The sequence below is a fragment of the Gopherus flavomarginatus genome, chromosome 16, assembly GCF_025201925.1.
Source record: "Gopherus flavomarginatus isolate rGopFla2 chromosome 16, rGopFla2.mat.asm, whole genome shotgun sequence".
In the NCBI taxonomy this organism is placed as follows: Eukaryota; Metazoa; Chordata; order Testudines; family Testudinidae; genus Gopherus; species Gopherus flavomarginatus.
In genome coordinates, this window is record NC_066632.1 from 25979696 (window position 1) to 26006638 (window position 26943).

At 58.3% G+C, this 26943-nt stretch overlaps 2 protein-coding genes across 8 annotated transcripts in view; both read right to left on the reverse strand.

The window, feature by feature from the left end:
• SUOX (sulfite oxidase) lies at window positions 1–11283 on the reverse strand. 6 transcript variants are annotated; one of them, XM_050924716.1, is made up of 5 exons: window positions 7331–7436; window positions 5421–5438; window positions 4948–5014; window positions 3697–3868; window positions 1–2954 (listed from the first exon to the last, which is right to left on the reverse strand). In XM_050924716.1, exons 1-5 carry the CDS (start codon window positions 7419–7421, stop codon window positions 1512–1514), a joined length of 1791 nt encoding a protein of 596 aa, XP_050780673.1. In that variant the 5' UTR covers window positions 7422–7436; the 3' UTR covers window positions 1–1511. The 6 variants fall into 6 exon arrangements, with proteins under 6 accessions (XP_050780673.1, XP_050780669.1, XP_050780668.1 ...); XM_050924712.1 differs by lacking the exons at window positions 5421–5438; window positions 7331–7436 and adding an exon at window positions 11197–11283; XM_050924711.1 differs by lacking the exons at window positions 5421–5438; window positions 7331–7436 and adding an exon at window positions 9141–9308.
• RAB5B (RAB5B, member RAS oncogene family) overlaps window positions 10347–26943 on the reverse strand; it is an 18422-nt gene continuing 1825 nt past the window's right edge. For both annotated transcript variants that reach the window (XM_050924744.1, XM_050924745.1), the window contains 5 exons: window positions 17755–18031; window positions 15925–16076; window positions 15593–15715; window positions 14866–14959; window positions 10347–13957 (listed from right to left, as the gene is read on the reverse strand). In XM_050924744.1, the coding sequence (XP_050780701.1) occupies window positions 13842–13957; window positions 14866–14959; window positions 15593–15715; window positions 15925–16076; window positions 17755–17917 (648 nt within the window). In that variant the 5' untranslated portion in view covers window positions 17918–18031 and the 3' untranslated portion in view covers window positions 10347–13841. The remainder of the gene's footprint in view (window positions 13958–14865; window positions 14960–15592; window positions 15716–15924; window positions 16077–17754; window positions 18032–26943) is intronic.

Here is a 26943-nt window from a genome sequence, read left to right on the forward strand (position 1 = left end):
TCAGCCTCAGACAAAAGATTTTATTTAAAAATTTTCTCAACAGAAAATTGAAAAGTGTCAGGGGAAAAAACCCTGAAATTTTCCTGGGGGAAAAAAGTTGAACTCTGTGGAAGCCGCACATCCTGGTGGAGAATCCCCAGCCAGCGTACGGCTTTTAACATCTCAGCAGACTGATATTGACCACAGCACAGGGGACATTTATGTAGCATTTTCCTAGTGGGGGGAATCAGAGGAAAATCCCCTCACCCGCCTCTTGATCCCAGCTCAAGGCAGATGGCACCAGCAGAGCCAGGCTAGGCAGCATGGCTGGGGTGGTTTGATCTGTTTAGAAGTCAGATCATTCCCATGCCCGGACATGAGCTCGTCAGACTCATGCTCAGCTCCTGCTGCGAGGAGAACTCGGATCAGGGACCCCTGACTTCCACCAGGGTTTTATCCTCAGCCTGACCCCAGGCAACAGTTAACCCCACAAAGCCTTGGTGGGTAGCCAGCTGCCCTGTAAATTAACGAGACGAGTCCATAAATACGGCACAATCTTTACAGCTGCCTGCGTCTGACACTTCGCTGCAGCTGTAAAGCAATCGGACTTTGGCCCGGCCTGGAACAGCACCAGGGATGGGACGGGAAGAGCCGAGGTGTTTGCCCCGAGCAGAGGAAGGGCTCAGGCCGAGACGCGGTGGATCGGTCGGCGAACAGGCCAGCTATGCGGCAGGAGGGAGGTGAGTGCGGGGGCAGTGCCGGGGAGCAGAGGATGAACGGGCTCCGAACCAGAAGGCACGTCGTGCTGAAGGCAGGCGGAGGAGCACAGGCTGGCACGGGCACTAAGGGCAGATGGGGAGAAGGGGACAGCTGCCAGAAGGGGGAGAGGATTTTACGCTGGGTTAATGTGGGGGGACGTGGGCAGGAACAACGGCACCAGCGGGACAACTGGGCGCTGCCATCCTGGCCCCAGGCCAGGAACTGCTTCCTCTCCCTGCCCCTGGGATAAGCTCCGTCCCCGCAGGCCAGTCTGGCGGGCGGGGAGGAAGGGGGGCTCGCCATCGAGGGGCCACTTGGGGCGAGCGGGAATGGTATTTCAGTGCTAAGGCCCCACTCCCCCACCCTCGTGGGAACTAGGCCGAGACCCACCAAACTCATCTCACCAAGGGCCACAGCCCTGGCTCCTAGCTCACCCTGGGGCCAGCCTGGCTGTCCCCCCGCCTCCTCCCTGGGGGTCGCTGCTCATCAGACCCCTCCCAAGAGAGGATCGTTCCCAGGCCAGGCCCACGGGAAGGGAGCCCTGGAGGGGCGGGAGGGGCTGTCCCTAAATCGTCCTCTCCAAGCTCCCCCCTTGGGGCTGGGTGGATCCGTTTCAGGGACTCCCTCCCCGACTCAGCCACCCATCTCGATCCATCCGGGAAGGGGGCAGAGGGCACTGGGGAGGGCTGCATGTCTCCCCTGCCCTCCTCCCCGTGCTTCTGCAGGCCATTGGTGGCCACTGAGCGGCCAGGACCTGACACCCCCCTCCCCCATTAATCCTCAGCCACGGTGACGCGGACACGGTGCCAGGCATTGCTCAGCACCCCCCGCAGGTTCCAGATGGGCTCCACCGTGTCAGGCTGCACGTTGTAGCTGGCGTCCACGGCCTTGCAGACGATGTTCAGCTCTGCGGCGTCGGGGGGGACAGGGGCCGTGAGCTGCCACAGGCGCCAGGCCCAGGACCGGCCCGGCCGCTGCTCCTCACCCATCAGCTCGGCCACGCGCCACGTCCGGCCGCCGTCTAACGAGACGTCCACGCGCACCACGCCGCGCCCGCCCCCGCTCCAGGCATAGCCCTTGACTGTCAGCTCCCCGGGCGGGACGGCGGCCCCCGGCGTGGGCTCCGTGATGGCTGACTGGACAGGCAGCTCCTGGATGGCGGGCGCTGTGGTGAAATCCACCGTGTCCCAGTCCACGGCGGGCGAGAAGCCCTTGTAGTCATTCCGCTGCCAGTGGCTTGGGCTCTCCTCCCGGCTCACAGAGACCCGACCCAGCCACTTAACGCTGCGGGCGCCCACCACGCCCGGCACCACCACCCGCAGTGGGTAGCCGTGGTCCCGCGGCAGCTCCTCGCCGTTCATCTCGTAGGCCAGCAGCACGTCGGCCTCGCGGCCCATGGCCGTGCGATAGGGGATGGAGGCACCGTAGGCCACCCCGCTCAGGTCCTTATCCAGGCCCTCGAAGCAGACGTGCTGCTCCTCGGCCTCCTCCTCCTCCCCGTAGCCGGCATGCGCCAGGACATCCCGGAGCCGGACGCCGCCCCAGCAGGCTGTGCTGATGGCTGCCACCCCCCACTCCAGCCCCTTCACCTGCCGGACGCGGCTCATCTCCGACCGGCGGTTCCCGGCGCACTGCAGGGTCACCGTCACCTCGTGCTTGGGAAAGCGGCGTTTGAGCTCAGGCAGAGAGAGCGCCAGCACCCGGCCCCCCGGCCCCTCCAGCTGCAGCCGGTAGCTGGCGGGGTCCACGGCCGGCACCGGCAGGTGGTTGCGTTTGAAGAACAGCTGGTTGGGCGTCAGGTAGTTCTCGGTCAGCAGCTCGGCCGGCGGCTCTGCGTTGAAGGGCTTGAGGCTGTTGACTTTGAGGGCGGGGTGCCGAGGGGGGTCCCCGGAGTAGGGGTCCCCCTGGCTGGGCTGGCTCTGCTCCTCGGGGCTCAGCTCCCCCACCTTGTAGGCCTGCAGAATCTCTAGCACGTGCTCCTGGCTGTGCATGGCGTACATGGCCCAGAAGGGCTCCAGGGCGCCCCCCGCTGCTAGCAGGATCTTGCTCTTGCCCCCCGGATGCAGCTCCACAAAGTCAGTGATGTCGAAGACTTCGCCTCCGTAGGTCACCCAGACCCGCTCAGCCAGGCTGCGGTGCTGCCCCACCTCCTGGCGGGTGAACACGGGGTACGGCGCCCCAGACACGGCCTCGGCCTTCGGCTCGGCCTCCGCTGCCTGCAGGGACGAGGAGAGGGGCTCGAGTGTGCGTCCGCCAACATCCACTGCAGGCCTCTGAGGGGGGGAAGGGATGCACCCCAGGCTATGCAGCACATCAGGGGCAGAAATGGGAGCAGAACCAGGAGTCCTGGTTCCCAATCCTCTCTCCCCGCTCTAACCACTAGATCCCACTCCCCTCCCAGAGCTGGGGAGAGAACCTCGGAATCCTGGCTCCCAGCCCCCCTGCTCTAACCCTTAGACCCCACTCCCCTCCCAGAGCTGGGGAGAGAACCCTGGAATCCTGGCTCCCAGCTTCCCCTGCTCTAACCACTATATCCCATTCACCTCCCAGAGCTGGAGAGAGAACCCAGGAGTCCTGGCTCCCAGCCCCCCCGCTCTAACCCCTAGATCTCACTCCCCTCCCAGGGCCAGGGAGAGAACCCAGGAGTCTTGGTTCCTAAGCCCCCGCCCCCCCACTCTAACCACTATATCCTACTCGCCTCCCAGGCTGGGGAGAGAACCCAGGAATCCTGGTTCCCAGTCCCCCCAGCTCTGACCACTAGACCATGCTTCCTTCCCCAAGGTGCCCATCCAGCTCTCAAGCCACCTTCGTGCCCTGAGGCAGAGAGCTGAGCACCAGCCCCCTCTGCCTCCCCACCCACTGTTTCCACCCCTCTCCCCACAGCACGGGCCCCTCCCCCTCCACGGAGGCTCCGGGGAGCCGCCGACCCCATGATGCCGGTCTCAGCTCCTTCCTCACCCGTCTGCGGTGATCTCCATAGGCCAAGCCTGCGCCCAGGCCCAGCAGAGCCCCCATGGCAGTGACCTTCCATCTCCAGCTGCCATCGCCTGGGCTGCAGGTGCCATGAGTGCGGGAGGGGGTCCAGGCAGCACAGGCTTGTGGGTGGGACCCCCAGGCTACAGCTACCAATCTGGGGGAGAAACCAGGACTCCAGTGAGGGCAAAAATCCCCCAGCGATCTCCCTGCCATCTACGGGACACTCTGGGCACCAGTGCTGCTCGCCTGCCATCTACCGGCTGTGCAGCAGGGGGCACTCTCTCCACAGGGCTGACCCCACTGTGGCACTAGGGGGTACTGTGCTGCATGGTGGTGCTCAGCAAGGGGCCCTCTCCCCCTCCCCTGCCTTCCTGGCCTGCTTCCAACCCAGCTAATGACATTCTGCCTCCCTAAAACACCACCTGTAATTTCAGCCCGACCCAGGAGTCCTGTTCACTTCCTTTGCTAGGCGACTGTTAAACAGCCGCCGCCTGCCACCCCAGAGGTGGCTGCATTTCAGCCTCCAGCCCCGGGCGCCCTCTGGCCCGTGAGGGGTTCCCTTTGGGAGCAGCTTTCGGCAGCCGGTCCATGGGCTCCCTCCCAGTCCAGCAGCTGGTTGAACATTAACCCACTGTTCCCCTGCCACAGGTCTGATAAGATAACGCCAGCCACAGAGCCATAAAGGGATCTCCCCCGCCAGATAAAACCCCTCTGGCTTGGGCTGCGTGGGGCTGCGAGCTGGCTGCAGGGGGACCGCAGAGATTAGATTACAACCCAGATCAGATCAGAGCCGCTGGGTGATTCTGCAAAATCCTGGCAAGGTGTCAAAACGGCAGCTGCCCTAAAGGGAATCCCAAAGGAAATTCACACTAGCTCCCTCCTCCCCTTTTCCCCTTGCGATCTCAGGGGGCTGCGACTCAGGAGTGAGGGGCACCAGCAGAGCTGGGGAGGGGAGCCCAGGGCTGGGCTAGCAGGGACTGTGGGTCAGGAGTGAGGGACACTGGCAGAGCGGGGGGGAGCCCAGGGCTGGGCAGTGAGGGGCACCGGCAGAACTGGGGTGGGGGGGGAGCCCAGGGCTGGGCTGTGAGGGACACCGGCAGAACTGCGGGAGGCAGGAACTGGGCTAGCAGGGGGCTGCAGGGCAGGGTTGAGGTTCACCAGCGGAGTGGTGTTGGGGGGCCCAGTGCGGGAGCAGCAGGGGGGTTGTAGTGATTTCTGCACTCTCTCTCATACCTAGGCGTTCTCTGGAGGACCCAGGGTCCTCTCACAATGGGTCTGAGCAGCAGCATCTCCGCCAGACCTGTGCAGGGAGCGAAAGAACAAGAGATAAACGACCTTGTCCCCAACCCACGAACCCCAGAGACACCCGAGCAGGCAAGGCAGGACCAGTCCCTCTGGGGGTGACACACGCAGCAGCTTCCTCCTCGCAGGTGCAGGGACCCCAGATCCCACAGCGATGAGCATAGCTCTGCCGGGGGGTCCCAGCTCAAACCTGAGGCCAGCGGCCAGGAGCCACGTCCTAGCCGGAGCCCCCAGAACAGTCAGCAAAGGGCCGGGGCAGGATGCGGCTGGCTCGGGCTGATCCTCCCACCCGCACCGGAGAAGCTGGGCGCAGAGCGGAACCGCCGTTCAGGAAGGCAGGACATTTAGCCAGTGGCCGGAACGGGCAGCCAAGCCCTTGGCAGAGCTCCTGGCTTAGGCCCTGCCTGATGCAGCCGCTCGGGCTGTATTTTCCTAGACTGTTCAGGCCTCATTTTCTGAGCCCGCGGGGTGTGGGAGGGACTTGCTCTCAACTGTTCCCCTCGCCTTAGTGACAAGGGAGGGATTCGAAATCCCTGGGGATGGTAGCGGTGCCTGTTCCCCAGCTGGGTCTCGCTCTTCCATTCCAACCCCCCAGGGGAGGGACCATGGCGCAGCACAGACCAACAGCGAGAGCCAGTCTGGATTTACCACCACCCCCGCCCTTAACACTGTGTTCAAACAGCCCCCGAGGGGCGAACACACAGATCCTTGTCAGGATGGGGACGAGGCAGGTGGACAAGTCAACACCCAGTTCTGGGCATCCCGCACCACAGGATCCAGCTGATTTAGGAACCTGCCCAAACTCCTGGCTGGATGCAGCCGCCCCGGCCCTGGGATCTAGTCACTGCGACAGCGACTTCTTTCTGAACCGGATGAAAGAGAAACCGGGCTGCAGGCAGGTGCTTGGATCGGCCAGAGTCAGAGCTGGGCTTGCCCCTCAAATGGAAAATAACCACTAAAGATTCACCAGCTGCAAGTCAGATGGGGGAGGAGGGACTGGGAGCACAGCGGAATTTGGACCCGATCAGTCCAGATAGAGTCACCCCCCCGGAACCATCCCCGCCAACACCCATGGGGGCACCTGCTCCCATCAGCCAGCTGGGGGATGGCATGAGAGTTTGAAGCCCCAAGCAGTTTGATCTCCTGGAGACCCCCAAATGCTTGGGGACCAGGCACCCCATACAACTGGGCACTGCACATGGAGGAGGAAGAGGGGGCACGACGTGGGGTGTAAATCCCTGTGCGGACCCTGCCTGGGGGCACCCAGAACAGGTGGAAGAAGGGAACCACGTACTGCCCTGCCCCCAGATGCTCCGTAGTGCCCACTAGGGAAGGAACAATGTACAGCTGGGGTTCCAGGGAGTCCCAGAACACCCCCCAACACCCCCCGAGCGCAACCCTCCATATACCCCCCAGGCACACACCCCTAGAGCACCCTCCCCCCAGTGCAACCCTCTACACACACACACCCGGCACCCCCCCTGCAACCCTCCATGAGCCCCCCAGCTTCCAGGCACACCCCCCCCCAGAGCACCCTGCCCTCACTGCAACCCTCCATATACCCCCCAGGCACACACCCCTAGAGCACCCTCCCCCCAGTGCAACCCTCTACACACACACACCCGGCACCCCCCCTGCAACCCTCCATGAGCCCCCCAGCTTCCAGGCACACCCCCCCAGAGCACCCTGCCCCCAGAGCACCCCTCCATGTACCCCCCAGCCCCCAGGCACCCCCCAGAGCAACCCTCTACACACACACACACCCGGCACCCCCCCTGCAACCCTCCATGAGCCCCCCAGCCTCCAGGCACACCCCCCCAGAGCACCCTGCCCTCACTGCAACCCTCCATATATCCCCCAGGCACACACCCCTAGAGCACCCTCCCCCCAGTGCAACCCTCTACACACACACACCAGGCACCCCCCCTGCAACCCTCCATGAGCCCCCCAGCCTCCAGGCACACCCCCCCAGAGCACCCTGCTCTCACTGCAACCCTCCATATACCCCCCAGGCACACACCCCTAGAGCACCCTCCCCCAGTGCAACTCTCTACACACACACACCCGGCACCCCCCCTGCAACCCTCCATGAGCCCCCCAGCCTCCAGGCAGCCCCCGCCCTGAGCACCCTGCCCCCAGAGCACCCCTCCATGTACCCCCCAGCCCCCAGGCACCCCCCCCAGAGCAACCCTCTGCACCCCTACAACCCTCCACAAGCCCCCAGTGCTACCCCCCATAGAGCACCCCCCACTGCAACCCCCCGCAATTACCCCACGAGTCCCCCATGCGCCCCGCCTCTCCCACCTGTGAGCGCGGGGAAGGAACGTCACCGCGCCCGTCACCCGCCCCCTGCCCCGAGCCTGCCCCTTTAAGGCAGGGGAGGGCGTGGCCTCGGCGAGTGACATCAGGGATGGAGCCGAACCCCGCCCCCTGGAGGGGGGAAGCGGCGATTTAAAGGGCCAGAGGCCGCGCTCGGGAGGCGGGGCCCGGCGGGGGCGCAGCACGTGGCTCCTGGTTCCCACGCAAGAGGCGAGGGCGGGGTAGCGTCCCCGGGCCTGTCACCCTGAGCCCCGGCCCCCGGGGGAGGGGGGCGTTTAATAGGGACAGGGCTGATTTTTGTGTCTTTTTCTTATAGAGGCTCCTATTACCCCCCAGCCCCATCACACTGGTTGTCTGGTCACCCTATGGCTACAGGAAGGAGCGGAGGCAGGTACCATCTTCCCACCATGAAATATCCCACTGACATTCACCTACAGCCTAATCCTGCCCCCACCCCCGCCCCGGGGCTGCTCATCGCTGGGAATGTAATGCAGGAGCTTGCCCTGGGCTAAGGTCCTGGGACCCTGCTGCAACAGCATCAAGGTACTTACAGCCCCCTGCCCCTGCGCAGGGGGTTCTGTCATAGGCATAGAGTACTAGCCCTGGGATAGAGGGCTCCACCCTATAGCTGTGCTGCACATCCCAGCAGGGTACATTAGAGCAGCCCTGAGACTGCTCTAACTTCAACTGGGAACCAGACCAGTCCCTGTACAGGCCCAGACCCCAGGGGAAGGAGGGGGGTGGTGCTAGTTATTGCCAGTTGTAGAGACACATTTTGCTGTGTAGGTCCAACCCCTGGAAACCAGAGACAGACCCAGCATGGCCACGAAACAGGAGCAAACTCTGGCAAGTGCTACCGTCAGCTGGCTTTGAACCCATGACCTCTCAGTGCAAGACTCCATCAGCCATCTCTCCTGGGGCCATACCCCTGCCAGCGCAGTTCACACTCAGGAACCCCCCCAGCAGCTGGCAAGGGGCAGCAATTCCCTCGCTCAACCCCAGCCGTGTGGGGAGCAGCTACCCTACAACCTGCACCCCCCACCCCACCTGCAAGTGAATGGCTTCTGCAGCCAGAGGAAAGTCTTCATGCAGGGGAGATGGGGGGAGTGGGTAGCTCCATAGGGACAGCTGTTCCCAGCCAGCCATCGAGCAGAACTAGCCTTCTGGGGGCCCCTTGCCCTGCCCAAGCTCGAGGCAGCACCCAGCCTCGGCCAGCACTCGCCGCCTGAGAACGTTTCTCAGGGTGGCACAGTGCAGGTGAGAGCTGGGAAGGAGCAGATTCTATTTCCCACCTCCCCCCTAGTCTCCAAACCCCCCCCCCCCCAGCACACACAGGAAGAGAAGAGCTGCAAGAAGGTGCCTTGCCCAGTTTGTCAAATGCCAAGCATACCGAGCCTCAGGCCCTGCTGAGGGGGCAGCCCAGGGCCCCCGCTTGTTACCACACTGGTGAGAGGGTGCAAAGCCATCACCCTTCCCTTCCCCCCACCCCATGCTGGGCCTGCAAAACCTTGGCCAGGAACCAGCTAATTACAGTCCCGTTTGCTTCCTTTTCTGAGGCCCAGCCCCTCCCTCCCTCCTGGCACCAGCCCGTGAGAACCAGCCAGGCAGAACAGGGCAGAGGGGCTCTGCTGGCACTGGCTGCCCTTGGGAAGGCACAGCCCTGGGGCCCCCATCGTGAATCTCAGCCCCTGCCCTAGGACAAGCTCCTCAGCCCAGTGCTAAGGCTGCCAGGCAGGTACCAATCACGCCCAGCCTCAGGCCCATGGCCGCACAGGACTTGCCCCCCGCTTCTGACCTGGACTCACCCCAGCCGCAGAGAAGTCACAAGCTCCCTCACCTCCCACGACCCAAGCTGACCCCTCCTGGCACTTGTTGATTTAACTCTGCATCTGGGGGCGGTGTCATCAGCCCAGCTCTTATCAGGCAGGGGCAGATGGGCAGAGAGGCAGCCACTTGCTCCATTTATCAACAGGGACCGGGTGCACTGGGCAGTCACCCTCCAGGCTCCAGCTGGTCACCCCCAGGGAAGGGGAGTTCGGAGCAGAGGTGGCTAGAGCCCAGGAAAGAGGCTGCTTGACCACCTCCAGCCTGAAGAGCTGGTGCCCATCAGACAGGCCCGTCCCCTCCAGCGTTAACCTCACATCTCTCAGGTCCCGAGAAGCACGTCCATAGCCCGGCCTGGCCGCACGCTAGAGCCAGTTTCCTGCCAGTCACACCCCCACCCCCTCGGCAGGGGCTTCAGGTGGCCTGGCTGAACCCCCTGGTCTATCACCCCCCAGAGGGGCAGCCACCTGTGCTTGCTGGGCATGGGGGGAGCACGCCCCAGCCCAGGAATCCACCTCAAAGTAGGTGCAGGTGGGTGCTGGGCTCAGACCAGGCCAGTGTGCGAGCAGGGGGTGCTCGCCCCCATCCAACGGCACCTCGACAAATCCAGTGACCGCCCCTAAGCCGGTGCCAGGCCAGGCCCAGCCCTGCCAGCCATGAGCTTCGGCTTACAGGCTGCTCAGCTGCACCCTCTGCTGACCAGCTGGGCAAAGGACAAGCCTGACCTGTGCTCCAGGCACCCCCATCCTGAAAGGACCGGGGGGGGAAGGATGGGGGAGCAGCTCTGCAACAGCCATAGGGCATCCTCACCCCCCTGGGCTCAGTGCCCCCTCGCTGGGGGAGCTGGGCTCACAGGCAGGGGAGCTCCCTTTGGGCACCCAGGGTCATTCCCCTTTGCCTCACTGGCCGGCCACGAGCACAGACGGGGAGGCCCAGGATAGGCAAGTTAAAATCGCAGCTGTTCCCCCACCTCTGTCCCTGGGGTCTGTGGACAGAGGCTGAGAGGCAGCAGATTTTCACAAATCGACAGCCTGGCTGGCTTAGGGTTTAGAAACAATCCCCTCCCCTGCCCCCAGCCAGAGAAGAGGAGCCAGAGCCGGGGGTGAGAGCGGGTTCTGAGAACTGATCCCCCAGATTCACCCAGCCCCCCCCCCCCAAGTTACCTTCAGACACAACCAAACAGCAGCTCCATTTAATACACTGATTTTTTTTTTTTTTTACTTACATTAAATACATTGGTAAATCAGCAGCTGAATTCTGTTACCATGATTGTTATGTTATGCGACGGAGGAGCTTTCTCAAAGCAAAAAAACTGATCAGAAAAAAAGGCAAGCAGGATGGGGGGGGCAGGAGGGGCTTTCAAAAGCTGCAGTGTCTCAATTTGGTCCAGGGATTTAGCCAGAAAACCACCCCCACTCCTGCAAGAGGGGTGGGGACACAGGCTCGGGGCGTCCCGGCTTTGCCAGCAGCCAGTGGGGTAGATGCTCGTGGCTGTCACACAGGTCAGTGGAGTCTCTCCACCGAGCAGAAAAAGTCTTTCCAGCAAGGACAGAGCCCCCCCCCCCCCGTACGTTACAAGTGCAGCCTGAAATCTCCAACAAGGCCCTTGTGCTAGTGGCAGGGGAAGTTACGTGTCACATCACTGCAGGGATCAGAGAAGAAAAGAACCAAATACCCACAAGGCCAAGTCACCCTTCAGCCCTCCCAAAGGCCTCCTGGCCCTAAGGGCCCCCACGCACAGCCCAATTCAGCAAGGGGGGCTGGGAAAAGCTAACAGCCTCCCAGCCACTTCCCGAGCAATTCCTCCCCCTCCCCCCCGGGCTGCCCGATGCCTCCCCTGCCTAGCTGTCTCTGCTTCAGCTCAATTTGACCCAGACAATACGAGACGAGACAAGACAGGGCCAGGAGCTGCTTCCTGAAGACGCTGGGGCTCTAGTTTGGCTAGTGCTGAGGGAGGGCATCACAGCTCCCCCTTGGAGAGATCCCACTTCAAAGCCACCCTCCCACCCCAACACACGCCCAGGGCAGCATCCTCACCTCAGCAAGGCAGGAGCTCCCCCGCGGGGGGCAGTCAGAGCAGCAGCACCACCAAGGGGCCATCACGACTGAACCGGCGAAGGGGCCGGGACCGAGAGCACCGCAGGTGGCTCATGCAGAGACCAGGTGCAGGGGGACGTGCGAGATTCCCTTTACCCCTGCTCACAAGAGGCCAAGTTCAGCCTGTGGCCCTGGCAGCCTCCGAGGCACCTAAGAAAAGCCAGCAGCTAGTGCCAGCGGAAACGGTGCATCAAGGATCCTCGGCAGGTCGCAACACACCCAAGGGCGACTCGGAACCAGAGGCAAGAGACTCCGGCCCTGGTTTCCCCCTGCATCTGGGCAGGGCCCCAGGACTGGTCTGGAACCTGCTACGGCCCATTAAGCCCCAGGGGAGACCATCCCAACAGGCAGCCCCTGTGGAAGAAGCCGGTTCCTGCTAAGAGCAGCTGGGACCAGCTATTCCCGGACTGCACCAGAGGCTTCCCATGCAGCCCAGAAGGCCCAAGCACTGGGGACAGACACCATAAAAATGCTGCTGCTGCTTGGCACGGGAGAGCTGGTGTTCACAGGCCCTCAGACGTGGAGCCGAGTGTGTGACACGACGTAGGCAGGGGCTGTGTGCAGGCAGGCTGGGGGCCGGTCTGACCCCCCAGCGGAACCAGCTGGGACAGGCGGGGGGCTGAGTGTGTGACACGACATAGGCAGGGGCTGTGCGCAGGCAGGCTGGGGGCCGGTCTGACCCCCCAGCGGAACCAGCTGGGGCAGGCGTGGAGCCGAGTGTGTGACACGACATAGGCAGGGGCTGTGCGCAGGCAGCCTGGGTGCTGGTCTGACCCCCCCCAGTGGAACCAGCTGGGGCAGGAGGGGGGCTCAGTGTGTGACACGACATAGGCAGGGGCTGTGTGCAGGCAGGCTGGGTGCCTGTCTGACCCCCCAGTGGAACCAGCTGGGGCAGGCGGGGGGCTGAGAAGCGGAAGACACCCCCTGTGAGCAGTGACCCCCCCCCCCCCAGCGTCCAGAGAGGACGCAGACTGGCCTGTGATTTGATGCAAGGAGAACCTGCAGGTGGAGCCGACAGGGACCTCAAGGTTCCTCTTCCTTGGGGGGAGCTGAGTCCTTCCAGTGTCCCAGACTCCTCCCCACCTCCAGCCCCTGCTAGACAGACAATGGGGGAAGGGGCAGCAAACAGGACACCCGCCTTTCCCAGGCCAGGAAGGAAGGCAGGTCCCATTCTCCTTCACCCCGTCTCTAACACAGACTCCCAGGCCCATGTCCCACTTGGAGCTCCCTAGGTTTGCTGCTCAGTGCCCCCCCCCGGACGGAGGGACACCCTCATTCTGAAGTGAGCCGGACTAGCCACTTGGCCTGCAGGGTAACAGACAACGCGAGCCCCGTTTCCCAGCACACAGCCAGGGCTCGGCCGTGTACCCAACACAGGAACGGACTGGAGCCCAGAAGATAAAACCTTTAGTGGGTTCCCTTAGTGGAGGGAGCAGCAGAGCTCAGAGTGGTGACCCCCACCCCCCAGTCTCCCTCAGGGGCTCAGGAGCCCTCTAGATAGCTTAAAAACCGAACGCGCCCAAGGTGAGCTGAGCTCAATGGGATAGACTGGAGATTAAAGTGCAAACCAGAGAACTGGTGCGGCTGGTGAGAGGGGAAGGATAAAAATCCCAGGAGCTCTCGAGAGACGTATCCCAGTGGGAACTTTGTGGTTTTGACACCCCACCCAAGTCAGTATGAATGAGACCATCTGCCACACAGCCATGGAATCCACCCGGCACACGATGCTGGGTGCATCAGCGTGGCATTACCACCATCAATGGGATTACGGGGCCTGGCCACTGCTCGCACCGGATATTTTCACGATTCTATTCCTGCTACTGAGACTTATCTACAGAGAAATCGTCTGTGTAGCGATCAGCACTAGCCAGAATCAGCCCCCCCGCTGGATCACAGGATTCCAACCCCGCACTTCCCCCCGTTCCCCATCACTGCCGGAAAGGCCACCCAGGACGAAGTCAAGGACACTGCAGCTTCCCCCCTCCCCACCCCCAAACATTGAAATAGAAGGGGGGGGGGAAGAGAACAGGAGAAAAATTAAAGAGTAAACCCACAAAAGACACCCTCAGAAAACAGTGTTTTCTGTAGGTCCCCGTTCAACTTATTCTTCATAAAATAAACCCACAGGGATTAAGTTTCCACCTCCTTTGGGCCCCTCCCCCCAGCATTAAATAAGGGGGGGGCGGTAGAAGAGGACAGGTGGTATGGGACCGAGAACACAGATTTACCAAAGCAAAGAGGGGGTGGGTGGGGGGGTGGGAGGAGTTAGCTGGGAGAAGGAGATGGGGAACAAGCAGAATTAGGTAGCTATTTGCACCTATAATACAAAGTGAAGAGAGTTTGTTTTTTGGAAGTTAAGTCCCCGGTCGATCTGGTTCCACTGTCACTGGCCTGATGGGAACAGATGTCTGGCGGTGGTTCTGAAGCATTAAAAAAGTGCAGTTAGAGGCGCCGGGAGGGATTCGGTTCAGCCGGGGGTCGGTGCGCCGGTGTTAGGGGAGGTGAAGTGTGGTGGACGGGGGTGGGAATGGAGGGTCTCTCTTAGCTCGTCGTCTCGCGCCGGCCTCGCTCTTGAACACCACCCTTCAGTTGCTACAACACTGGCTCTTGTTCTGCTGGGTCTGCTCGTGGAGGTCCACCCCTCGGTTCCGTCCCGCCACGCCACCCGTGCTCTGGGGCTCGCTCTTTGGCAGCTTCTTGGCTGGAGGGGGGAGAGGGGGAGAGTGAGCAAGGCCGATGGAGAGGAGCAGCTCCCCTCCCTACCCCCTGGGACACTGGCACCAGCCACCTTCTGCCCAGACCGGTTCTCAGATGGCCCATTTCTGAGACTCAAATCTGGATTTTAGAGCCACCTCCCTGCTTCCCCCACCACCACTCTGCTTTCTAGGGAACCCGGCTCCTGTCCTGCTGTGTCCCCTGTGGCCCTGGAGAGCTAGCCAGTGCCAGGATTGCTGGCTGGAGTCACTCCTGTGCGGGTCCTGCTGCATGACCAATCGTTACTGGTGCCACCCAGGACAGAAGGGCCTTCCCATGGATGCGGAGAGTTGGGAACGTCCCAGGTGATGCAGATTCCGTGCAAGCAGCAGCTCTCAGGCCTTTTGTTTGCACACATGGATTTGAAGGCACTAAAGCCTGAGGTGCTAAGACACCCAGAAACCAGGTAGCCCTGGAGGTGCGAGAAGCAGCCAAGGTTTCAGGGATGTGGAAGGTCTCTGAGGGCACAAAGACCCAGCAGCCTAACCTGTAACCGCAAAGACTAGCCTGGCGCTTCCCCAGTGGAGAGCGCAGTCATGGGTCCCCTCCGAGCCAGCCAGCGCTAATGCAGCTTCAGCATGGAGCCTCCACACTGAGCCCAGCGCCAGAGCCCGATGGCAGATCACTGCTTGCTTCTCTACTGAATATGGAGCAGTAAAGCTCCTCCCCCACCCCAAATGCCTTCAGGAACCACGGGCACGTCCAGTCCTGTGGTACTGGAGCAGGACAGGAAGGGGAGCTCCAGACCTCCACAGGGACTGGAGGAATCAGAGCGCCGATGGGAAGTGCCTCGCGCAGCCCCCGGTGCGGAGCTCCTAAGACAGGAGCCTGGTGCGTGCCGCACCCACACCTTACCTATCGCCAGGAAGAGATCGTTAACATTCATCGCTGTCTTGGCCGACGTCTCCATGAACAATAGGCTGTTGTCATCTGCATAAGCTTGTGCCTCCTGTAACAGAGATGCAATTTCCACCGTTGAGGGGGGTTCCCGACTGGAGGGCATGGGAAGGATGAGTGGCAGCCAGACTCACCAACGAGGCCCTTTTACGGGCACTGACAGTCCCGCCTCTACACAAGAGGCTGAGGTCCTCTGCTATGCAGCCGAGCCAGTGGCTCCAGAGACGGACCCTTAACCCCAGCTGAGCTGGAGGCAGGAAGCAGCAAACTCTGCTCTCTGGGAGGCTTCGAGAGGCTGCTGCAGGGGCTTGGCTGTGCCAACAGACCTAGCTAGGTGCCCGACAGGAGCAGCGATCCACCTCGAACGGCGGGGGGAGAACTCCCCTGTGCCACTCAGAGGAGCTGCCAACATGGCCAGGACACCCCTGCTCCTGGGCGGATTAGATTCCAGGGGTCTGCTCCCCCTTCCCTGTGCAGCCCCCACACTCAGATTCTGGGAGTACCTGACAGAGCACGTGTTCAACGGACTCACGAGCTGCTTGCTGGCCGACCCCCGGCCAGAGCAGAGAGACTCATGGGCTGCTGCAGCTAGATGCCAAGAGGCTTTCAAAGGCCAGGGGCTGAATTCAGGTGGCGACCGGGGGCTGGGACACCTTAGCCAAGTCCACAAACCCCAGCTACTCACTTCATATTCTACCATGCGCTTGTTGGCGAGGTCGGCCTTGTTGCCTGCTAGGGCTATGACAATGTTGGGGCTGGCTTGCCGCTGCAGCTCTTTCACCCATGTCTTCGCTCGGGCAAATGTTTCCTGGAAGGGAAATGCGGGAGAGGACAGCGTCAAGTCAGTGACCTGCCAGGTTCTGGGCCGTGAGCGGCCAAGCTAGACACAGAACCCAGGTTTCCCAGCTCCTGGCCTTACTCCTGAGACCATCCTCCCTTCTAGAGTGGGACAAATTTCACCCCCCACTCCCCATTCCCTCCAGCACCAAGACAGCTAAGGGAGAACTCCCAATGTACCTGGTTGGTGATGTCATAGACCACAATGGCAGCTTGTGCCCCCCGGTAATACATGGGGGCCAGACTGTGATATCGCTCCTGGCCAGCCGTGTCCCAGATCTCAAACTTGACTGTTGTGTCATCCAGGCAGACGGACTGTGTGAGAAACGCCGCTGTGGAGAGTTAAGGAGACAGTGGTACGGTAGCACTCAGCCCATTGCGTAGGGCAAGAGAGGCCCTGCCCTGGCGAGCTGTCAAGCTAAGGAGACTGATAGCAAAGCCTGGGAGGGGAAGTGACTGCCCAAGGGTGTGCAGCAGGTCTCCTGGCTCTGAATCTAGGACCTTGGAGCCTCCTGCCTCTCTAGGCACACAGGAGCAGGTTAATCATTTCAAGTCTGGACATTCACATTCACCCCCTATTGCTGAAACCCTGCTGTGCACAACAGCTGCTTATCTAGAGATCAAAGAGACGGCGCACATGGCGGCTGCAAACAAAAGCCCGTGCTGTGTTCTGCAAGAAGCTGGGGGCTCCCGCCCCATCAGACATGGGGGATACAGCCACGTCCAAATAGGAACAGTGTTTGTGCCCAGGCTGGTTGGCACATCCTGATGCCGTCGTGTGGGATGCAACATGAGTTAGCGTGGGATACTGCGATCTACGTTTTCAAGAGGGACTAGCAATCGTGTTAAAAGGGGCTTGGTTTCCAGAGAAGCCCAGCACCCTCTGGTGTTAAGGTGGGAGCCTAGCTCCTTTCCAAGACATTCGCCTTCAAGAGCCTGGTTCCATTCCCTGCAGCTTTTGGGGCATGCAGCCCCCCTCAATAAAAAGGCTTTGCACGTGACTTTCAAAACCGACTGGCCCTCAAATCCCCCTCGCAAAGGGAGGGAACCGGATACAACGGGGCGGTGTTTGCCTGCAGCAGAGCCAGGAGTCTTGGCTCCCAGTTCCCCACAAACGGCCATCTGTGGATTTGCGTGGCCATGTGAGTGTGTTCTCAGTACCCCCGGCTAGGGGAAGGCAGGCGGAGAGAAAGCAAAACACATTCAAAAAGGTTCTACCTGAGCGCTCAGGTGGTGAGCAACCCGGGTACCATAGAATCTCAGGGCTGGAAAGGGCCTCAGGAGGTTCTAGTCCCACTCCCTGCTCAAAGCAGGCCCAATCCCCAGACAGATTTTTATCCCAGTTCCTTAAGTGGCCCCCTCAAGGATTGAGCTCCCAGCCCTGGGTTTAGCAGGGCAATGCTCAGACCCCTGAGCTCTCCCTCCCCCACTGCTGGGCGCTGAAGGAGTCAGGAACACGTCTCCTGGGGGATTCACCTCGTGATTACTCAGCGCTTCCTCAGCCCTCCACCACTGCAAGTTCTCAAGGAAAGATGGTCCCCACTTTACAGAGGGGGCAGTGACACGCGCACACACGTGAACAGAGATCGGGTGTCAGCTCCTGCTTCATGCCTCACTGCCCGTTCTACAGACACACCACCGATTCATCGAGATCCGGTGGGCGATCTTGCCTCAGCCGTGATCTGAGAACTGGCTGTCCCGTCTCACACGCACTACGGGACTTTCAGGAGCATCAGCAAGTCACAGCTGCATCCTTCTACATGCAGCGAGGCTGCAGGGAACTCTGGGAGGAGCATGGATTCATTACGCCAACGAGCACTGAGCCTCATCCCTGCGACTCACTTGGGCCCCTCTGCAGGTGCCACAGGCCTTGGGCGGCTCCCAGTGACACGACAGGATCTGAAGCGGCTAATCAAGGGAGGAGCGAGGGAAGCCAGGAGCGCCAGAGGACGGTGGGGAAGTCTGTCTACCCCCCCCAGGCACTCCCCCGCGCCCTCGCACAGCACTTACCCCCAATGGTGCTCTCCTGGTATTCGTGGAACTGACCCTTGACGAAGCGCAGCACCAGACTGGACTTCCCCACCGCAGACTCGCCCAGCAGCACCAGCTTAAACTGACAGATTTTACTAGCTTGGGACTGACCATTCGGCCGGGCGGCTCCTCTGCTGGTCATGGCCTGGATTCTGGTCACACCCTGCACCCCAGCGGATCCGAGAACCTTCGCGCCACTGACCAGCTCTTGGCTTGGTTCTGAGCCCAGGAACAGTATCCTAGTGGCTCGACTCTCCTGAAACACAAGAGGGGGAAGAATCAACACCCGGCACAGATACAACACTACAGAGGTGGACATCTCAGACAGGAACTCGGTTGGCCTGAGCTGCCTTCCGCTCCAATCGTACAGAAGCCGAGTGCAGCAGGAAAGCACCGATTACTCTGCTAAGCCCCAAACAGCCCTACAAGAGGGACTGAGCCCCAGTTTATGGACCAGTAACCGCCTTGCATACCACACACAAGGGTGCGCAAGGAACAGAACCCGGGAGTCCGACTTGCCTATGCACCTCCTAGGCCACGCTCCCTTTCCTGCCAAGAGCTCCGATTCCCCCACACATGAAGGCAGAGAGGCCGGCGCCCCGAGCCTCACTGGTGGATGAGCTTTAGAAAGGAGCATGCTGACAAGCACAAATTGGGGCACGGAGTGAAAGAAAAAGCCGGATCCTTACAGCTGAGTGAGTGAGTCAGCAATCCTAGCAGATGTCTCACTCGCATTCCTGGAGACCTAGCAAACAGCTTCTGGATAGGAACGTGCGTTGCACCATGTGGTACTAAGGGCCGGGCGGAGGGGCAGCGCCTCTGACCTGTTCTAGGAAGGGGCAGGAGGATTCAAGAGCTCTCTGTTGTGCAGCAACAAGCTCAGGCCCCATTTGCAGCCTGAATGCAGCTGCAAGTGGCCTGAAATGCCACATTATCTCCTCTCCTCTCCCTCCCCCTGGCTCTCTGGGGGCAGGACGGAAGGACTGAACTATTTCATCGCTGCCGTTCGGAAGGGAAATTCTTAACTGAGGGACAGTCAGGTCAATGTTTGTTTATGTCTTTGGAGATCCCCATTCACACAAGCAGTACAGGCTCACCGCCTCCACACGAGGGCTATTGGCAGGCCACATTCCCTGCCCAGCAACCCCCACCCCTTTTAAGCCCTTGCAGGGGTCTGCAAGAGAGTGAAACTGATGCAACCCTGGTCAGTTTCACATGGCCACTCCCCCTGGCCAAAAATGGTTCTGCCCCATCCCCAGCAATGGGTGAAAAGAACCACCCTGCAGGGAGTTCTCAGGAGGGACACGTGGCGAGACAGAAGCGTCACTACACCCAGAGCTGTGCTGGGTTTACCTTACACCAGTCTAACCCCAGTCAGTTAGACCAGTGCCAGGGGCTGCGAGAACAACTTACTGCAGTTTAAGTGAAGTCAACTAGGAATCGGTTTAAACTAGATCGCAATAAGCCACTCTGAAACCTGACGCCCCCAAAGGTTTGCACGAGTGGAACATGTACAGTCAATACCAGAGATCCTATTTCAAGTGGTGGCCAGTGGTGGGCGGAGGGGTTAACCAGGCAGGGATAGAACGGGAATTGAAATAGGACATTAGCACCCAGACATCTGCATCACAGAGATGTGAACTACAGACTCTTGTTTTGGTTCCAGTTTGTGTGTACCAACGCCTCCGGTCTGCCAGCGGCTGTGAGTTCAGGTCCCCGAGGTCTCTCAGGACTTCAGCTCAATCCTTTGTTCAATGCACTAAGACAGGGATAAAGGATTCCTTCGACATGATGTGAAATGCATTTTAAGACCTCAAAGCACATGCATGCTAGCAATGCTTCTTTACTAGAATCCCCTTAGAAAACAACGTAAGAAGTGGGCTGTAGCCCATGAAAGCTTATGCTCAAATTTTTAAGTCTCTAAGGTGCCACAAGTGCTCTTGTTCTTTTTGTGTTCATTCAAATAGCTCTACATCTGCTTTGGGATGTTTGTAACTGCAAAAAAGATACCGGGAGCGATGGAAGAAAACGGCATTAAACTTCAGTGTTTATTTCACCGTTTAACAGATTAAATTAAGTGGTGAACATCTTAGCCCTTTATTCCAGTGGATTCGTACCCCTAGCGATGAGTCAGGGGAAGTTTAGCATAATGTGTGGTGGTTAGTTTGCCTACCAACTCTCGGGAGCCCATTTCTGGATTCCATAGCCAGCACTGGCGACCTTGGCGCTAAGGGCAGACAGGTTTCTCAGACTTGGCCCAGTTGCCTACGATTTTTCCAGATGAGTCCTGATTGTGGCTATCAAATCCGAGACACCTTAAAGGGACCTGATTGCACAGCCTCTGAGTCAGGTCTCTTGGAGACCTCTTAAATCAGACACCCAAAAATCACTAGCCATTTTTCAGTGTCTCAGGCCTTTCCTTCTGTGTTCAAACCCTAAAGGAAGCACTTCCAGGCCTTGAGGTGAGAGATCGGATCCAAGTCTGCTGTTATAGGGAAGACACTGGAGCAAAGATTTGTTAGCATTAACAGGGCCAAGACTACAAGAAAACAAGGGTCATCTGAAGACCCACCAGCAAGCAGCCAGGAAAAGCCTGGCCTGGCCATTTCCCGTTCCCCATCTGCTTGGAGACACAAGCAGACTAGAAGGCAAAACCTAGCAGGAAAGGCTAAACGTACCCACTGATTTGTACAACTGCAACGCTGGGCAGCCCGATACTTCCCAGCCCCACCAAAGAAGAGGGACAGTCGCCCATTTATTTTTCTAAACCAAGAATCCAAGAACAACGTGAAAAGGTTTCAAAGCCCGTAATGGCCAAAGCCAAATACTGTGTGTTCAGCTTTCCTGGAGCTGAGCTGGCTAAAGACAGGGAAACGCTTCCTTCCGCTTTGAGGACCTTGTTTTGTTAAATATGTAAGAGAAACGATTAAGCAATGACCTCGTCAGCATCCTATGAGAGTTTCCTGGGGAGAGTCCTGCGTGATTCTGGAGAAGCAGCCTGCACAGTTGGTGCTCATTTCATTCACTCCCCAAGTCACTGCTGTCCTCCAGGGTGGGTGGACAGGAAAGTCGAACGTAAAGGCACTTTTCAGATTCTTTCACAGCATAAGGACGCTGACACAAGCCAAGTTACCCACCTCCTCACTGCAGCTCAGGTCACCTAAGTGCCTAGTAAATTAGTACCAGAGAAAACTGTCATCTCTCAGCAATTCTCTGCACTCAGACAGGGCCTTCCAAAACCAAGGATCTACAAACCGAGCTGAATTAAGCCTCCCCATGCCCCCGGGAGTAGCAACCCCATTTCAGACAGGAGGACGGGAAAGCACAGACATGAAGTCGCTTCCAAGTCTGGCAGAGCCGTGTGTCAGGCATAAGAACGTTCTACCTGCGCGTTATTTCACACGATAGCTCCTAAGAGCTTCTTCTGTTACGTGGGTTCCCTCCCCAACAAGACCAAGCTTCTTCATAGCGTTTGAAAGTGAGCTGTGCACACACAATCACAAGAACAGACAAACCGACACAGCTCATGGAGGTACCCAGAAAGGTTAGAAATCCTGTTGAACTATTGGTGTCCAGAGACCAGGGACTGGCATGAGAAGGGAAGCTGAATATAAATGCTACAGCCGCTCTTTAGACCAAGCTCTTCGGAGCAGGGACTGTCTCCTCTGCATCGTGCCGAACGAGGTGCTGTTCTTGGATGATCCCTAGCCACCGCTGTAATACACACCATCAATACAATCCCAGGAAAGCTCCAGGAACTCACCCCCCATGCAAACAGAGTAATTGATCCATCCGTGCACTCGTATTCACTAAATACAGAGCCCCAGAGCAACAGAAGCTTCCACCAATAACAAGAATGAATTTCATTGAGTTAAATTCAATCAGAAAAGCCCCCCTCTGAAGCATGGGGGCCCCTACAGATCAGGGGTTCTCAAACGACCCCCCCAACATGCTATAAAAACTCCATGGCCCAGCTGTGCCATCACAACTGTTTTTCTGCGTAGGGAGTAGCAAGGAGGGCAATTGTCTGGGGCCCCACACCACAAGGGGCCCTGCAAAGCTAAGTTGCTCAGGCTTCGGCTTCCACCCCAGCCCTGGTGGTAGGGCTTGGGACCCCGGGCTGCAGTTCCACGTGGCTGGACTTTGGCTTTCTGGCCTGGGCCCCAGTGAGCCTAATGCCAGCCACGCTCGGCAGAGCCCCTGAAACCTGCTCGTGGCCCCCCAGGGGGCCCAGCCCCCTGGCTGAGAGCCACTGTGATGGATCATGTGGACACTTTTCTTTAAAAGGCTCCTGACCAAATGCGGCTCTTTCATTGACTACCTGAAATAAGTGGCATGAGGTATCCGACCCCTAACAGGTCAAAGCCCACTGTCCATCAGCTCTTCGGATCTCTCAGTAAATCAGTGTAACCGGCCGTAGCAGCCTTCGGACGTTTCCAGAGTCATTTTATACCTGCATGACTAATATTAAACATCTGCTGGAACCACAATTACTGTCCAAAAAGTCACTTACCAACCAAAGCAAAACTTTCCAGTAAGCAACTAACAGCTGGCTCAGCAACTGATGACCCCCCACCCAGAGCCCCATTTTATTCTGCAGCAGCGACTTACACATCGCAATCCTTAGCTTGCACAAGTCACAATAAAAGTGTTCTAGCAGCAGCAGCGCTGCTCCGGCCTGGCAGCCGACCAGTCACGCTGTGCGCTGGCATCTCCACTGCCAATATTACAGATTCAGGAGTCCGTTTGGCTAACCGTTGTGTTACCCTGAGAAGCGGAGCAGGGGCTCCTCAACAGCCGGCTCTGACGCACTGAGCAAGTTCAACTTCTTGTGGACAGTACAGGGTGAAAGACTTGGGAAAGGGATCCACACAGCCCAGTCCTTGCAGATTCCTCGTCCCCTATTACCGGCACTGAAAGGAGGAATACTGGCATAGGGAGCTAGCTCGATAACCACCCTTGGATCAGATCAGGCCCCGTTTCACTTCACTGACCTCGGCGGGGTCACAGGAGGGATGAATGTGATCCATTGCAATTCAGTCATTAAGAGATTCAATAGCAGAACTTCATTTCAGGGGAGGGCCTGCTCAGGAGATACTCCCAGGAGTTGGAGTTGCAACAGCCTATCTGGGTTAACTGCTTTCCTGTTGCCAGTGTTACTTTTCCTATGTCTTAATCACATACAACATAAGCCATTGCCATCAAAACCACACGCATGGGTTAAACCTGCCATCAGGCCTCTTTCTCCCACCCTGCTTTATTACCTAGCCAGACAGCGAAGAGGATGCAACGTTCTAGAGCCGACCACTCGATATTGGAAAGCCTGAAACACGGGAGTTACAGATCTGACCCTCGGTGCAAACCTGAGTAGTGCGGAACCCCATTCCCTTCAGCGGGGACTCTGCCAGGCAAGGGCGGCTCTAGCTTTTTTGCCACGTCAAGCACAGCAGGCAGGCTGCCTCAATGGCACACCTGCAGGAGGTCCCTGGTCCCGCAGACTCAGCGGCTTGCCTGCAGGAGGTCCCTGGTCCCGTGGATTCGGTGTACCCGCTGCCAAACTGCAGGACCAGTGGACCTCCCGCTGGCAAGCCGCCTAGGGCAGCCTGACTGCCGCCCTCGCAGGGACCAGCAGGGCGCCCCCCGCGGGTTGCCGCCCCAGGTGGGCGCTTGGAGCACTGGTGCATGGAGCCCCACGAGACACTGAGAGCACATTACGAGGGAGCCACTGCTCTTGACTCTGAGATGTTAGTGAAGAGCCCCGGTGATGCACCGTCAGATACAGGATAACGGGAGCAGCACCCGATACAGCTCCCAGCGAGCCTGTTCCACTTATCAAGAAGCTTGCAATGGAGCCGCCATTTTACCCCATCCAGGTATGAGACCCCTCAACAGCGGCCCGGGCACATCCGCTCTTCAGACAAGCAACATTTACCTACACAGCCTTTTTAGTCTTCCAAGCGCTTTACACACTAGCCCATCCTCAGCCTCCACAGCAAAGAGACAAGAATCCTCCTCTCCACTTTACTGCTGAGAACTAAGCCCAAGAGCCGCTTGCAACAGGTGATGGAGGGTCTTGTCTACGTGGGGATCTGAATCTAAGAGTCCGGTGTCATAGCCCCCATCAGAATGCTGCCATTCCTGCCTCCCGATTCTCTCCTCAGCTCCTCTCTCAATGTGGAACCAGACTCTGAACTACGCTGCAGTCCAGCCACCTCTACCCAGCTGGATTCCAATTACACTTGCCAAACAAAACCTTAAGAGTCACTGCTGGGACAATCAGCACCTCTGTCACAAGGGTGTTTACTGTGTAAAGTCACTGCACACCACTGATCATTAAATACGTAACACTCATTGACTCACAATAGTGATATCCGGTGGCTCAAGGGCCACCAGTCTTCTTTCTACTAGACAGATTAGGAATATCCTGTACAACTGCAGTCACCCAGGAATGCCCTGTCGTCCCCAGATTAATGCAACACTCACACAGTGAGCAGCCACAGAGATAGGACCCAGCCTCTCCTGCTCCAAAACACACGTCCATTTCAGTTGGGGGGAAAAAGGAGAATCTCCCTTAGCAATACAAGGCCTAACACAGATGAGCAGTTTTGATTCCACCCAGTGGAAGGCAGCGATACATGGATGGAATTAACTAGCACAATATAGCAAGTCTTAAATCAAAGCTTGTTTTCAGCAGGCATTGGGTGCAGGGCCAGCTCCAGGCACCAGTGAAGGAAGCAGGTGCTTGGGGCAGCAAGTCCGGGTCTTCAGCGGTGGGTCCCTCAGTCCCCCTCAGAGCGAAGGACTTGCCACCGAATTGCCACCAAAGAATTAAGCGGTGCGGTAGAGCTGCCGCCAAAGTGTCGCTGATCGGGGCTTTATCTCTTCCCCCCCTGGCCCCAGCTTTGCCCTGACCGGGTGATGTAGTGCTCTGGCGAAGGATCAGCTCGAATTTTGCCAGGCTTAAGAAAACGTCTCACTCAGGGCAAGCATTAGCTCTGCAGACACCAGTCGAGCTTTCAGGGCATTGCTGGAAGACTCAGGGACCCCCGGTTTATTAAGCACCCCACAACAAAGCCATCACTTGTCTCTATGAACCTGCCAGGTCACAACCACTTGTTGCAAGCGTAAAATAAAACCGGGATTTACTGTCAAACACCAGCTGGCAGAGAGGGGACGGAGTGTGTTGCAGGCAGCATGGAAAGCTCTTGGGCTGAGCTTACAGCAAACTGGAAATCAGACACACGAGAAGCACCTGGAAGACAGGGCTCTTTCCAGATAGGCCAGGATATTCCCTGCCACGCCCTCCCATACATCAGAACAGAGGCACTAATGCTCCCACAAGTTGTCTCTAGCAAGGGCGTGTACTGATTTAACTACAAGCAGGGGCCTTGAGCATTAGCTCTCCTTGCCACACTGGCCTGGCCACTAACATTGCTAAAGGGCTAACAACGACACAGCCATGTTCTAGATGAGTGTGGGGAGCTGATCGGCAGTCACCTGGCAATGTTTAATAGATCCCGACACCCAAAGGAGGACAAACGTCCCTGCCTCTTTACAGACGGGCAAGTCACTTTCCCTCTATGTGCCTCCATTTCCTCAGTCACTCAGTGAAGCTGTGGCAACGCTGGCAGTGCACCCAGGAGTCCAAGCTCCCAGTCCCTTGCACTAGCTATTAACAATGCAGAATCTCTTCCTTTCCCTCCATAAGAAGTTAGGAAAGTTCATACGGGTGCTAGGCCAGTCATCAAACGTTAATAAGCTGGGGAGGGTGGGGTGCTGCACACATGAATCCACTTAGAGAACACACAGTACTTCTGGGAGTGAGCTGAACCTAGGGGGAAATCCAGGGTAGGGTTTCAGAGAGTACAATGCAGCTGCGACCCTGAAGGATTTCAGTACTGGGAGGAGTGAATCCACTTGACCATTGTGAGAGCAGGAGATCTGCCTCCGCCCCCCATCACGCTTAGAGGAAGTTGTTCACATCACTGGATTATTGTAAGCAAGGAGAATGAGAATGGTTGGAGCAATGGGATGAGAAAAGAGGGGCAAGCTCAGCCTGAATAGCAGGAAAAGCTTCCCAAGAGCAGGGGAGATCTGCAAAAGGATGGAACAGTCCTCAGGGTAAGCCCACACTGCAATTTAAGCCCAGGGTTTGAACTCAGGCTCAAGCCTAACCCCTCTTCTGTCTACACACAAATGGTGCTAACAAAGAGCCCCAGGATCCCACAGGGGCAGAGGGTCCAAGGCTGAGTCAAGCCCAGACCCAGGGTTCAAGCCCTGTTGCTTTGCAGTGTAGATACAGCCCCACTGGACTTGTGCTCTAAGGGGATGTCTACACTGTGATGATAAAAAACAAAGCACTGACACAGGTCAGCTGACTCAGGCTCCCAGGGCTAAAAACTGCAGTGTAGACATTCAGGCTGGGGCCCATGCTGGGAAACCAACCTCCCAGGTCATGGGTATTTTTTCACAATGTAGATGTACGATGGGATTCTGCCAGAATTACTGCACAGTCCCACGGGCCGACTTTCTTTGTCCTCTGGACAGTCAAGTTTTCCCACACTGCATCACAAACAAAGGGCTAGCGCTGCCACACTTCAGGAGGGTGCTAGGGAAGTCTGGGATATGGGTGGGTGAACTTGGGCCCGCAACATGGAACGTAAACTCTGGAGCCCCAGTGTCCCACAATTCCTAACCTGGAGTTAAAAATGAGTGTAAACGCTCAAACCTTAGGTTAACAATCCCAGGGTCTGCTAACTCGAGTTCTACTAGCCCTGGACTGACGCTGCGGTGTAGACATACCCCCAGAGAGAACTGGTGAAAGCATCGTTATTCCAGGAGATTTAAAACTAAGCGGATACAGGAGACGAGACTGTAGGTAGCAATTACACACTAGTATAGCGTGGACTGGATGATTTCTAAGGCCTCCCCAATCTCTGAACTTCCATGATTCACTTCCTCCTTTCCTTAATTGACATGCAAATAATAAAGTATCCGATTCGACACAGACACATTTAACACAAGCAGACTGCACTGCGACCATCCCAGAAGGGAAAAGAACTAATCTAAATACCAAGTGCCCTAGAAATAAACATTCCAGCATATATTGAATGTGAACGTGCCCATCACCATAGCCTCGACTTATGTTTGGAGCCAGCCATAGGATTC